The sequence below is a fragment of the Anticarsia gemmatalis genome, chromosome 10 (assembly GCF_050436995.1).
Source record: "Anticarsia gemmatalis isolate Benzon Research Colony breed Stoneville strain chromosome 10, ilAntGemm2 primary, whole genome shotgun sequence".
In the NCBI taxonomy this organism is placed as follows: Eukaryota; Metazoa; Arthropoda; class Insecta; order Lepidoptera; family Erebidae; genus Anticarsia; species Anticarsia gemmatalis.
The window spans coordinates 2987655-3001746 of NC_134754.1; the positions used below are offsets into that span (position 1 = coordinate 2987655).

At 32.8% G+C, this 14092-nt stretch overlaps 1 protein-coding gene across 2 annotated transcripts in view; it reads left to right on the plus strand.

Moving 5' to 3' along the window:
* Positions 1-1777: 1777 nt before the first annotated feature.
* Positions 1778-14092, plus strand: part of P5CS (Delta[1]-pyrroline-5-carboxylate synthase) — a 29976-nt gene continuing 17661 nt past the window's right edge. The window contains exon 1 of one of the 2 annotated variants that reach the window (XM_076119068.1): positions 1778-2021. In XM_076119068.1, the coding sequence (XP_075975183.1) occupies positions 1920-2021 (102 nt within the window). In that variant the 5' untranslated portion in view covers positions 1778-1919. Of the gene's footprint in view, positions 2022-8173; positions 8362-14092 lie in introns of those variants that run through there. The other variant, XM_076119067.1, reaches the window with a different exon arrangement.

The following is a 14092-nucleotide window of genomic DNA, read 5'->3' on the forward strand; positions in this document are numbered from 1 at the left end:
CCATACATCAACCTCATTATAGATCTTCGAGGAATATTGAGAATTGATTATTTTAAGCTCGTTAACATTAGTATGAATTAAATACTTTATGATTTCAGTTGAAATAGTAACATTATATTGTTGCTCATTAACTAGGGAATTGTTTAAATGTCACTAGCGTCGGTCTATGACCGCAATCGCTTGGCCAGATTTTGTGGAAAGAAAAGAACACGTACGAGTACTTTTCACTTTTGTGCGAAAAGGCTAATGAAAAGATGTTTATGAAACAGTATATGATTTCGTAAAAACTATACTTTCATTAATTTGGTCGATTAGAAGAGTTACAAACATCTATTCATATAAACTTCGTCGTTTTAGTTGGTCTGTTTCTAAGTTAGGTAACGTGATTTTTAAGTCGTAAAAAATAAATAATAAATACTTATTACAGTTATTTATAAATATAGTATAATGTAATATAAACAAACTCAATGAGACGAAGAGGATGACAATCGTTATTTACGAAAACGATTGTGCTTGTTATTTTGAGTTGTTTTGTATAAAAATAATGTTATTCTTAGCCTGGATACCTATAAGTAAGTATTTAAAAATCTATCACGTGTTTCAGGAATGAATGGAGACTCCACTCTTTAACCAAAAGCAGAATGTTTTTCTACAGTTGCTGAGTTGCAGCGATCATAAGTTTTCAGGTCATCAACTTATAGTGCAATCACTGAAAAGCAAAATTTAAACACCTACCTTATTAAAGTGATGGATTTTGATCTTACTTCAGATTTGGAGTGAGTAACCCCTGTTAGTTTTACTTTTAGTTTGTCAGAAGATGCTCAGATCCATAGAAAATAGAATACATCCGTTTTAACGTGAAAGGATCAAACCGAGACGGCAAAATGTCTTTATCGACTCGGACGAAATCCAAAATTAATAGCCGGAATTCATTGCCTATCCGAAAAGGGGAGGGGGGACATTTTTATGTCAGCATTGGGACTGTACAACAGACTAAAGAATTTTTTTTATCCCGAAGCCCACCAGGTATATAGCTGAATGTTACTGAACCCTATTAACATAATAATTGTTACTTTTTATAAGAACATGTGGCTAATCTACAATGTGTCGTCTATTTTAGACACAAGCATAAATGGTTTTTAAACGTTTACATTAATTTTATGTGAGAATTCGCTTTTTTGTTTATATAAAAAACATAATTCTGCGTCATCGCAGAAAAAAAGATACATAATATATATATTTTTAATATAATTGTAATATCCTAAGCTAGATTTTCAAGTGTCCCCCTATTGATAAGTCGATATGGAACTACAATAGATTTCTCGCCCTATACGACCATCTATTCTTGAAAAGCACAGAAATTAGCAAATCGCGATCCGTAATGTAATCACAGCGACATCTTTCAGAACCGCTGTAGCGCGATTATCTACCACTATTGACTACTGACAACAGTGTAGCTATCGAATTATTTTGTAAGAAAATCTGATCAGCGCTTCTAGCGGGTGCTATAAGAACATTTTTAAAGTACATTTTATAAGTCAAACTCTAGGAACTCGATAGTACCGAATGTATAGAATCGCGATAATGCTGTAACATAAATATGAAGAAATGAGTACTTATTGTCAAAAAAAATCCTTTTACTTACAATGTAAACGATTTTTAAGTCGTTTGTAAGATACACAATGATAAGCATAAACTTGTTATAGTAAAATAAAACCTAGTAAATACAGCTCCATGTATTCCGCAATCATTTTATCAGAAGCGTCATTACATATCATTTAATGTATCACTAGACGGACACTCAGTACGCACATATTATTGCTAGCACATTGTTCTAACAATGATTTATTAAATAATACTTATTATTACGAAAATAGTACTTAAATACTAGGAAAATTGTTGGTTATTTATTGTTAAAAATGTGTTATAAGTCGTTGTTGTTCCGCGGCGCGAGTGGGGTCAAAATATTGAGCAATGGTTTTCAGAAAAGATGTTTTACGGTGAAAGGAGTTTCTTTGAGTGTGAGTATTTATTGTTTTAAATTTGAACATTTATTCTTTTAATTTCTTTGAGATGTAGTCTTTCGTTAACTTTATTTATGAATTAAGGAAATATATTTTTTGAATTTTATTTTATTTGTACAAGTAATTTTATAATATAAATTAGTAATAATGTTGTGTAATATACAATTAACAATCATCATCACCACATAAGTAGCAGATTTATTTCATGAAATGCTAATATTCCGAATGGAAGTTTTGATGTGGTCTTAAAATTAAAATAGTGCGTTCGCACAATATTAGGTACGTCTTAAACGCAGGTAATGGCATCATTAGAAACCGAAGAGATGCTTATTTAAGATTTATTATTTCAAATGGTTACGTAACTAAATTGTGAATGACAATGAACAAAACATTACAAACACATAATTTTTTTATCTTAAAATCTATTCTTGTACATCACTACATAGTATAAAACAAAGTCGCCCATTTTGTCTGTAGTCCCTTCGTATGCATAAAACTTTAAAACTACGCAACGGATTTTGATGCGGTTTTCACTAATAGAAAGAGTATTTTCTCCGACAGGTTTTTATATATAATTGAAATACATTGAAACTATATTAGCTGAGTTATAGCGATTTATGTCCAAGAAGTCAGAAAAAAAATCTAATTGAAGATTGCATTTGTGCGTGCGCCGCTTATACCGTTGGATACAAGTAAGAACAATGTATAGCAAAAACATTGGTCTTTATTAGTTCTACAAAAAAGTCCGCGATGACATATATCCAGCTTTTTTATTTAAGTCACAAAAACTACTTTTCTGTATTAAAAAAACATTTAATTCGTTGGGTGATGTTTAACTGGTGATATAACCAATAATACATATATCCTTATCAAAATAAGTAAGTTCATCATCACGAGCATTTAATTTAGATTATTTTTGCAGTTTACAGTGTGTTATTTAGACATATAGTTTAGGAGATATCACGATATTAGTATTGCGGCACGGTACGGGCCGGCCGCGGCGGCGGGGGCAGCGTCCGAACCTTTTTTTTTAATTCTGTCACCAACTAACGAACAAGTAGATAAAGTAAATAACTTGATTCTTTCAAAGATTGATGGACCATTCAAGAAAATAATAGTTAGATGTATATAACAAAAGTAGGTAAGTACATAAAAAAAAAAAAACAAAAAATATTAAAAAACGGTACATAAAAAATAAATAATATTAAATAGTAGGTACTACGACTTTGATCTATACATATAAGACAAAAAAAATCTGTACATTACTTAAATATTTTTTCCAAAAACTGATAGGGGGGGCGATCAAAGAAGAGTCACAGAAACCAAAAAACATTTTAATATTTTAAACGCGGTTAAGGGAAAGAGAAGTTATTGTTAATTGAAAATTAGTATCCAATATGTGTTGGTGCGTTGACTGTATTTGTCGAAGTAGCGGGATACACGCAAACGAAGTTGCGCGGGTCAGCTAGTTAGTTAAATAAACCAAATCATAATTGTTTTTGGAAGATTATTGCTATGGCCTTGCACACGTCTTTTTCGTTAGCGAATTCCGAAGTAACCTATCGTCGGACATGGATAGTTCAGCAGAAGTGGACCAGTTGGTTATCTATCTATGCTAGAAACAAAATGATTTTGGGCAATAGGAATTGTTAATTCGTAGATAGAGAAGCCCTTATACGCAGATTTCAAATGGAAACCGTATGTTAGTTGAATCTATGGCACATATGGATGTAAGTGTAAAAATTAAAGAAAATGTAACCCATTAATGTCCTACTGTTGGGCAAGGGCCTCGTCGCGTAATGAGGGAGGGGTTAGGCCTTGAGTCCACCGTGCTGGCCAAGTGCGGGTTGGATTATTCTAAAGTCTTTTAAAATGATTGAGCTAAGATTTTAAGATACAGAACATATTTATTTCGGTAGCTATCAAAGTATTTGTAAAACGCACTTATATATGTCGAAATATATAGTTACGTGCGTGTTCCTTCGTAAAATACTCGTGAGTGTTCACAGAGGCAGTAACAAGTAATTTTACCAAAGAACAGTTTCATCTATTTATACCCAACCGTCAACTTGTAGGGATAATAAACTAATAATACAAGTAGTCAGCTGCTGCGGAATATTTCAGCTTATCACACAAGTTATTAACTGCGGAGTTCATCATAACATATTGTTATATCAACTGATAGCCGCTAGATTGAAGGTCATACGACAAGTTCAATCTAAACGTGTTTTACACACTTTATTACTGTATCACGAGTACCTACTTGAGATTATATAATATAGCTATAATATTAAAGCTGTTATATTTAACCCCTTATGGAAAACATAACGATCGATTAGTTAAACCTAATCTTATACTAATAGAGTAAAAAATTATCTTCTTCGTATGCTATGAATTCTTCTGCGTGGCTCCGAACGCTTACATACTTTATAATTAAAAGTAAAAGCCTATAACCTATGTTTGAACCCAGCCTTCATCTGTCTTCACGCAAAATTTGATTGACTTAAGTTATGCGTGAATAGGAAATAGATAACGGTTTCCAATGTAATTATCTCAAAATTTCGTATAAGCCCGGGAATTCTTATAACGAAATAGAAAAATATGTACTTGGTTGCATTACTTCAAAGATATTAACATCTACCAAACACATTTCCAACTCTAGGCAATATTTAAAACTTGGAAAGAAAAGCTTCTTACCAGATTTGGCAACTGCGCTGTTCAATAAAGTCTGAAATTCATTTGCAAAAACCACTACAAAACTTTAAACAATTTCAAATTACTGCAAAGAAATGTTCAGCGGTTAGCAGTAAGTACAGTACGAAGTATGAAAATGTGTACACTGTTACAGATTTATTTAATTTCTTTATTTCTTCCATTAACAAGAATAATTTCTATGGTCTGTAGATTTCTTTATGATTATCTTACGATGCTTGTGTTAACACAGTTAAATGTCATCAAAAATTATGTAGTGGCACTTAACAAATCAATTTAACACAATCATTACTATCCCACTGCTGAGGAGATTTCCCTATCTCCCAAGAATGACTAGTCATTCCGTGAGAAGACTCTCAGCAGGAACAGTATAGTCAGATTTGGGTCCAAGGATCCATAGGTAATATATTTTATAACTTAACAGCAAGTTTGAAAGAGTAAACTGTATGCCTATTTTTGTTCGTGACTGTACTTTGTATAATACTTGTAGTAATACATTGTTTTGCGGCAGCCGCGCCTTGCATTGACATCAACTTGTGCAATACAAGTTTGTTTATTGAATACTTGGAATCGTTTAGAAACCATTGCGATTTGCAAACTGTTTGATGCATTGGGAACATATTCAATATTTTATTTAGCTTTAAGATATAAGTGCCGCCAAACTACTTGAACAATTTCGCTACATCTTAGTGAACGATTTTAGGGTCAGTTTAGGTATAATAGTTTTGCGCAAAGGCGAGGGCCTTTCAGCTTCGACCACCCGACTGGTATAACAGCCAACCACGCGTCCTCTGCACTGGGTCTACATTCTATTTAATTTCTAATACAGCAAATTATGTTCAAGTTGTTTGGCGACGTCTATAATTAGGTCTCAAATACAAAAAAATCTTAAATAAGAAAACAAACCTATACAATAGTGGTCAATTATCAACAGTAAAACAATGCTGATAAGATGTCAATGACTTCACTAATCTCGTGTCTTAAGTGCCTTAATCTCTCTTTCTTTAATCCGTGTTTATTCAGTTCAAGTATTACCTAGTAAATGGCTGAAATTGAAACGTAACTGCGTTTGGAATATATGTATATCTCGTAGAGATTGTATTTGTTGCTTGAAAATATCAGTTCTCATTATTAAAACAGCATAGCATTATTAACTTACTATTTTTGCCTTTTTCCCAAAGGAGTAGGCAAAGACCAAAGAACGCCACTTGACACTTACAAACTTTCTTTGCCTCATTCACATCCATAATCTACGCTACTATAATATTATATGGGATTTGGCACAATCATGCACTTTACTTTGGATTGCATGACATTTCGACACATTATGTCATTGTGACATTCGTTGTGGTCGCAAGCAAATTGGCTAATTAATTATTTAAGCTTCTCTTTCACTGATACTTTATCTGCGTATACTACATGTAACAATAATATTAAGCGTAGTATTTTTTATAGTAAGTCTACGATTTATAGATAATGTTATTTGTATTTCTTTAATCTAGTAGTTAATCGCAGATAATGATGTTTGTAGAACAGACGGATTATTGCAACACAAATACTTTGATACTGTTTGTAAATAGTTAATTGGTTTCACAATACGATTTGTACTTAAGCTGTTAAAATAAATACTCGCGTATTCTTCTTCTTCTTCTTGTCGTATGGTTAGTGGTCAACCTGGTGTCAAAGTTGTTCAAGCCGCCCGAAGGCCTTTGACGTGGCTTAACAACTGTTATCTTAATTGACGACAACCGGGACCGACTTTTTACGTGCCCTCCGAAGCACGGAGACGCCCTGTTCAAATACCAATTTGCGGTCACCCATCTATGGTTTGCTTAACCCACAGATCGTTTACCGACCGGTGAGCGTAACTCGCTACGGGCGCCTCAAATACTCGCGTAGAATAATATACATAAATACAAAAAAATAGAGGTCCACAAGTCTAAGATTAAGATATATGTCACATAAAAATAGGTGTCTTGCTATTTCAACTATATATAAGACAACTATTTGAAAAGGATTTATGTAATTAAGAGGTGGCTATTAAAGCTAATACCTATCCATTACTTGTCTGTTAAATGTGCTATGTTGTATGGTCATGAGTCGTGTTTACTTAATGCATCGCCCAAATTCGGAATACCTACCTATAAGAATACGTGCCCAATTTTTTTTTCTAATCTGTCGGATGTACGAAAAATGGTTACCATTTCTATTTGAATTTAAACTGGCATCATATGAGGGGTTTTACATGCTTGCGATGTCAGTGATGTTTTGTAAATTGCATTGAATTTCTCTCAAAATCATTTCAGCAAGAGTTGACGTCATCACCGCTTATCTATGTTCCAGCTCGATACGTCGAATGTTGGACTCTGCGTTCATAGATAATGTGCTATGTTCCAGATACGTAGTACTAGTAAGCAATCATGTATGATGGGTTGTATGAATTGGAATGAAAGATTTTAGCGTACAGTCAGTACTAGTCATCACACATAAGTAGGTATTACTAGTCCTATTGCTTCTTCCCATGATGGAAAACCTAACGCTGATTTGTCTTTGACTGAAATCTGTATGGACACATTTTTTTTCTTCTTGAAAGCTTAATTTGATAAACATAAAATTTTGTATGAGACATTAGCCTCCCACCTCACTCAATGATAAGTGACAATAAAAACGAGGATGTCATATGCCTGTTCAAAAGACACTTTGAATTATCCCTAGTGCATAAGTTAATATAAAAATATGTATTGAGAGGAAGCAGATAAAGTGTTTAAAAGAAATACTATAGTAAGTGTTTCTCAGCCTGTTATGTATGCAAAACCAACCCACAACACAACGAGATTATAAACGTGATTGAATTGCATCGAGATAAATCTTAATCAGTCAAGATGCAGTCACTAGGCCACCAGTACAAACGTATTTACGAGTGAAGACTACAAATGGGTTTATTTGCAGCGTTCAATTAATTTACCTACAAGCAAATGATCTATGAGTGCATGCATTATATTCATGAAGGAAAATCATTCAGTATTTAGTCAACCTACACGTAGACTGCAGTGTAAATATTTTTTATTAGCTCTCAGCTCGCATAAAAAGTTGTTTTCTTTTAATTCTGTTCTTCTAACTCTTTAACTACTCGTGTGCTGCATTTAATCAACATTGGCTTGGTGGTTATGCCGCAAAAGCGGAAAAGACAGACAGATTTCTGCACTTGAAATATTAGTGAGGAAGCCAAGAATCTTAAAATAAGTATTATATTACTAGAATTGTAGTTTAAGTTTCATAAGAAAATTAAAAAAAACTCTTTTGAACGTTTCCAAAAAAGTGATTAGCAAAGTAAATACAACAAATGAGTAAACAAATTTACGGGTAATTGTTTTTAATAAAACTAAATCTTAGTCATAATCATCATTGTTCTTATCGCACTAATGATAAAGTTCTCATTTATCTACATTCGTTATTAACTGACCGAGCGCGGTGGATGTAATGCGTTGAAGTAAATGAGTATAAAAGTGTAATAGTGACAATGTTTCGGTTAAATAAAAATGTAATTAATAAAGTGAATGGCAAGAGGTTTTTTACTGTCATCGGCTGGGATAGAACTGCTGCTGAGAGAGCGAAGATTTTACAGGTATTTTTTATTTAATTTAGTTTTGTGTTTCATTTTTAACTTTACAAACTATACGTTTTTTTTAAAGGCGTAAACAATACTCTTAAATACTGAACAGAACTTAACTATTGTGAGCTTAAAGCTTCCATTTTTAGTTTGTTAGGTTTCAGTTTTTTATAGTCATACTTGATATACAAAGAGAAATTTGCCTACAGATATGTAATAGTATGTGTGTAGAGCATTAAACGTTAGGCATTTTAAGGTAAAATGCGTGTTCGCGTTAATTCCCGTATTCTATTATACATTAAACATGCAACGCGAGAGTTTAAAAGTTATAAAAGTTATGTGTGTAGAGCATTAAGTTATAGGGATTAGTTTTAGTTCTTGAAGAAAATAAAAGCTAAACATTTTGTTTGAGCAATCCTCAATCAATTTTTACTACTTTCTAAGTCTTTAAAAAACACTTTTTTCTTTTTTAGAAAAATAATGTTACAGCTTAAATTCGTTGTGAATAATATTTTATTTTTTATGTGAAGTAAACTGCACCGATTATTTTAATAATACACATTAAACTTTTGCTACTAATAGTGCTATTTATATTCAGCCATGGTAGTTTAAAATGTAACATGTGAAGCTTAAATTATTTATTGTTTTAATGTAATGCCATTTTTTTAATATTTTTGTACGATGTGTACACGTTTCATCTATAAATATTATTTATTGGAGGTTAAATTGTTTTGTCAAATTGTAGATTGGTTTTAGGGCAACGAGAGTTTTACATAATAATATATTATAATGTATCTATCATACATACAATTTCTAACATCGCAATCTTCCCATACTGAAACTGAGAGAATAAAAAGCGGCGACTTACAATTACTTACAAACGACGAAAAAATGCAACAGTGAATGATAATGATAGGAGGCTAGTCTGCCAATCATAATTATATTTTACGCGTTAGAAATCCAGAATGCAAACGCTTAAGCAGATTCCATAAATGTATTTAAATGCTCACCCATCATAACCTTGATCTCAATGAGGTTACTTAACTTTTACAGCATCAAAGCCTATTATCATAACGAACGTGTAGAAAACTACAGACCCATTTCGAAGTTGTGTGTTTTCGCTAAAATATTAGAGAAAATTGTACATAAGCAAGTTTATTCTGCGCTTAAGCTTGATTTTAGCGAACGCCAACATGGATTCCTGATGGGAAGATCTACTACAACAAATCTAGTCCTCTGCAGTGATTATTTATCGGAGGCTATGGCGCAAGGCACACAAGTGGATGTATTATATACAGACTATAGCAAGTGCTTCGATCGTATTCATCATACAACGCTTTTGCACAAAATATTTGGTATGGGAATAAGAGGAAACCTCTTCAGGTGGTTCACGTCTTACGTTGAAAATAGGTGTCAGACTGTGGTGTTGAGTGGATACACATCAAGGTCGTTTCACGTTACTTCTGGTGTTCCCCAGGGATCATTACTCGGCCCTCTTTTGTTTAATATATTTATTAATGACATTGGCTCATGTTTTGTGCATTCAAAAATACTCCTTTACGCCGATGACATGAAGATAATTAAACAAATCAGAGGTGCTGAGGACGCTGCTCTTTTACAAGAGGATCTGGAACGTTTTGAAACGTACTGCCATCTCAATAGCCTTGACTTAAATATATCTAAGTGTTATATTTGTTCATTTACTCGAAAACCTAATCCTATCACATATAACTACACTCTTAAAAAAACACCGATATGTAGAGTAAGCCAAATAAAAGATCTAGGCGTTACATTTGACTCGAAACTTATATTTGACGTTCATATAGAGAATATAGTTAAAAGGGCTGCGAAAGCGCTTGGATTTATTTGCCGAATCTCGTCCGAATTCAAAAGCCTTAAGACCATCAAAATTCTGTACTGCTCCTTGGTTCGCAGTCACCTCGAGTATGCTTCCCAAGTATGGAATCCCCAATACGATGTCTATATCAACCGAATGGAGAGCATTCAAAGAAAATTTGCAAGATACATACAATATCGTTCAAATTGCTATCTGCCTAATTATATAACTCGCTGTAAGAAATTTCATTTACTACCTCTTCATGAACGGCGTAAAATAGCTGATCTATCATTTCTGTTAAATATCACAAATGGTACTGTCGACGTAGCAGAATTTGTGAGCAAAATTGGCCTGCGCATTCCATCTGCATTCTTACGCAGGTCCCATCTGTTACACATACCTGCGGCGAGTACTAACTACAGGCAGAACTCATACCTAGTAAGAGCGAGCCGAATGTACAACGAGATGTGCCAGGATGTAGATATCGATCTATTTACCACAAATGTATCCAAATTGAAAAATATTTGTTGTCAACGATTTTTCAGTTAATACTTATTTTATTTATATATACCTACATATTATTACATATATACATATTTAATTCAACATACCTAATACTAATTGTCTCATTACATTTTTATTTTATATATCTTTGTGTGTCAAACGTTGATTAGTTAGTAAGTACATTATATTGTGTTGTGTGTTACTAGTGAAAACTTGTAATTGGCCTTATTTAATGTTTTAAATTGGTGTACTCTTACTGTCTAGCTGTGAGTTTTCCTTTGAATAATAAAATAAAATAAAATAAAAACCTATTAAATCTCTTTATTTCTAAAAAACAAACAATTTAAAGTCTCTCGTTTTTTATGCACCACATTTCTTATACATCGTGTTTTATCGCAGTGGGGTACAGGGTGTTTCAATTTATTTCTAAATAGAGTTACACCCCGCCGCGCTGGCTAGCTCATTCGTTCGGGCACTACGGGGATTAACCGGGAAATGTGTGTTAAATAATGTTGGAATTTAACTGAAAAGTAGGTAATAGTAACAACAACAGTAGCGTATTTTTAGCTTTGAATAAATGCACCTAATTGTGTATATTTTTTTATTTAATGTTTTGTTGGCATACCATAGTAAATTTACTCCTCGTGTAGGCTAATATAATTATGTCTCAGTTGTTCGTAGTTCTGTAGTTTGGTATATGGATTTCATAACGTGCATTGAAACTAAGATGTATTGAAGAAGATCTTATAATATACTAGCGGACCCGACAGACGTTGTCCTGTCTACACGTCTTTAATTTGAAATTTTTAAACTTTTTTTAATAATCTAAACCATTCTCAGATCCTCTTGAACACACACAAAAAAATTCATCAAAATCGGTCCAGTCGTTTAAGAGAAGTTCAGTGACATACACACTTACAGAAGAATTATATATAAAGATAACGCTCAATACCTGGGTAACTAAACGTATGTTCAATACGTTTGAAATCCGCTTAGTAACTACAACATGTTCAATCCATTATTGGGCCGTGCCTGTCTTCTTTTAAACTACATATTAAGTAAATAGTAGTAGCTTGGTGTGTAAACGACACCGATGTGACGATTTTAGGAAAAACCTTGGCTTTTCTCTAGTTATAGTTTTAATTCTAAACTAGTAGTAATTAAGTTTCCGTGTTTATCATTTATCATGTACATGTTTTACGGAAGCGCAGTGAACTTATCTTAAAAAATATGTTTGTTTAAATCTGTTAGTTTGTTTCCCAAATATCTTTGCGTTATCTTCTATTTGTATAAGAACATTACATTACATTAGAAGTTAGAACTATGATAATGTTTATCATTTTTTCTCCTAATAATATGTTTCAGAGATGATACCTTTCCTTTTACGCGGGGAATTGCTTTAACTCTTTATTAAAACTATAATGTTGAATGCTATGTAAAAATAGTGTCCTTTCGGGAGATAGCCATGACTTTTTTCGAGTTGTACTAGTAATCCATATTTTGCAGCGAGCAAAGTTGTGTTTAATAAACCTTAGTATGGGTGAAATAAATAAGTTTTAATAAAGTTGATTTGGTTGTGCTGTTAAGTAATTATTTGGTCGATTACAGATCTTTGGTATCATCAACAATACAATTGCTCTGAAATGAGAGATAGGTACAATAAATACTAAAGTCGGTAAAGATATGTGTCACAGTTATGGCTTGATTACTTTTTCTTCGTATCTTGCGTTGGTTGTCTGAACGTCTCTAAAATTATAGATATACGAGCAAATGTTCTACTTTTATATAAGACAAGTCAATGTCTTATCAATCACAGTGTTGTATCAATTGTTTCAATTGCCCATCGAGGTTCAGTCGTTTGTTTTAAGTGTAGTCAAGGAAAAGTTCAAGTTTGTTATTGACAATTAATTGACGATTGATATAATGTGCTTGTTTTGGTGTCGAAATGTCTAGACTTAGGAATGTCTAGTCGAAATGTCTAGGAGGTATTTTATTGGAACAAATCTTATTGTTTTATCGGGTTTTTATGTGATTTTCTTAAGCAGTTATTAATGAGTTCGTTGCTTCTTAAGTGAATGTCGTTTGCTTTTGGCCATTAACCAATCAACAAGCGAAAAAGTGAATAAAATATGCATTTTGCTCATGTATCTTTGCTTCATTGTAAACTGAAACAAATGTCTTTATAAATAAAGTTAGATTTTGCGGGACCAGTTACATCGAAAAGCCAAGGAAAGGCTTTTTCCCAGTAGTCGGATGATAAAGGCTTATAATTATAGCACTTTATGAGACATTAATCGATATGTTGCAGTCAAAACTTAACCAGTCCTAAACTTCCCATGCTTACTAGCCTGTTCAGTCAGCAGACACATGAAGGTATGATCGTCTATTATAATATATCGTATATTTTACTTCGATTTTAGGCTACGTAATCTTTTTACTGCTAACTTCAAGCTTATCTAATCTTGTCCTCAGTCCTATAATTAATAGTGTTTTAATTTCTTTAAAGTATTTTCAGGCGTGGTCTCACGTATATAGGTCACTTCTCTTGAGCCATTGAAGCGAGTTTCTATCGCATTTATTTGTGCATCCAGTGATCCGTCTTGAATGCAAATGGAATTCTATGGTAGAATAGATATAGCAATATTCATGTTAATATAATATTTACAATATTACCGTTATATTGGATCTAGAATAACTAACTGCTTCAAAGACGATGTTTTTCTTAGAATAAGGATCATAGCAGTACTGAATACTAATGTTTTGTTTACGAATAAGAATGGTCGATTTTAATCTAAAAGGTAAAAGGTTGTTGCATATTAAATATTATTCGGATGCAGAATAAATAGGAGTCTTTTAATTTCTCATAGTAATATTAGACTCATACCTTCATGAAGATTTTGGAATTGTTTGTAGTCAATTGAATTAATAATAAGGATATCATCTTCGTTCTATTAACTGTTCCTAATTCGTATTATTTGCGCCCCGCTACACTGTCAGATAATGTCTAAGGCATTAAGTCAGACTTGTTCTTTTTTGCATATAAGGTCTATAAATAAATTAATTGTCTTCTAATTCATTTTTAATCTTTCACTTTGTATAACTCCCACTTAATTTGCCGAGATAATGATACAATTCAGTTTGAAATGCTCCTAGATCCAACAGCAAGAAAAGTTTTATTCCTTTTCATTTTGAAACCGAAGGCAAAAAGGGAGTGATTATTCTCTAACAAGTCATGCAATAATCCGTTAACTGCATACTTAGATAAGATTATAAAGACAAGAACAAACAGTGTTCTATATTAATTTACATCGTACATACTTATCGTTGGCTACAATGAATATTGACACTTCTGCGGTCAGTGTGCAAGGACTGTGTGTATCAATTACTGGGTATGTTGCTAGATGT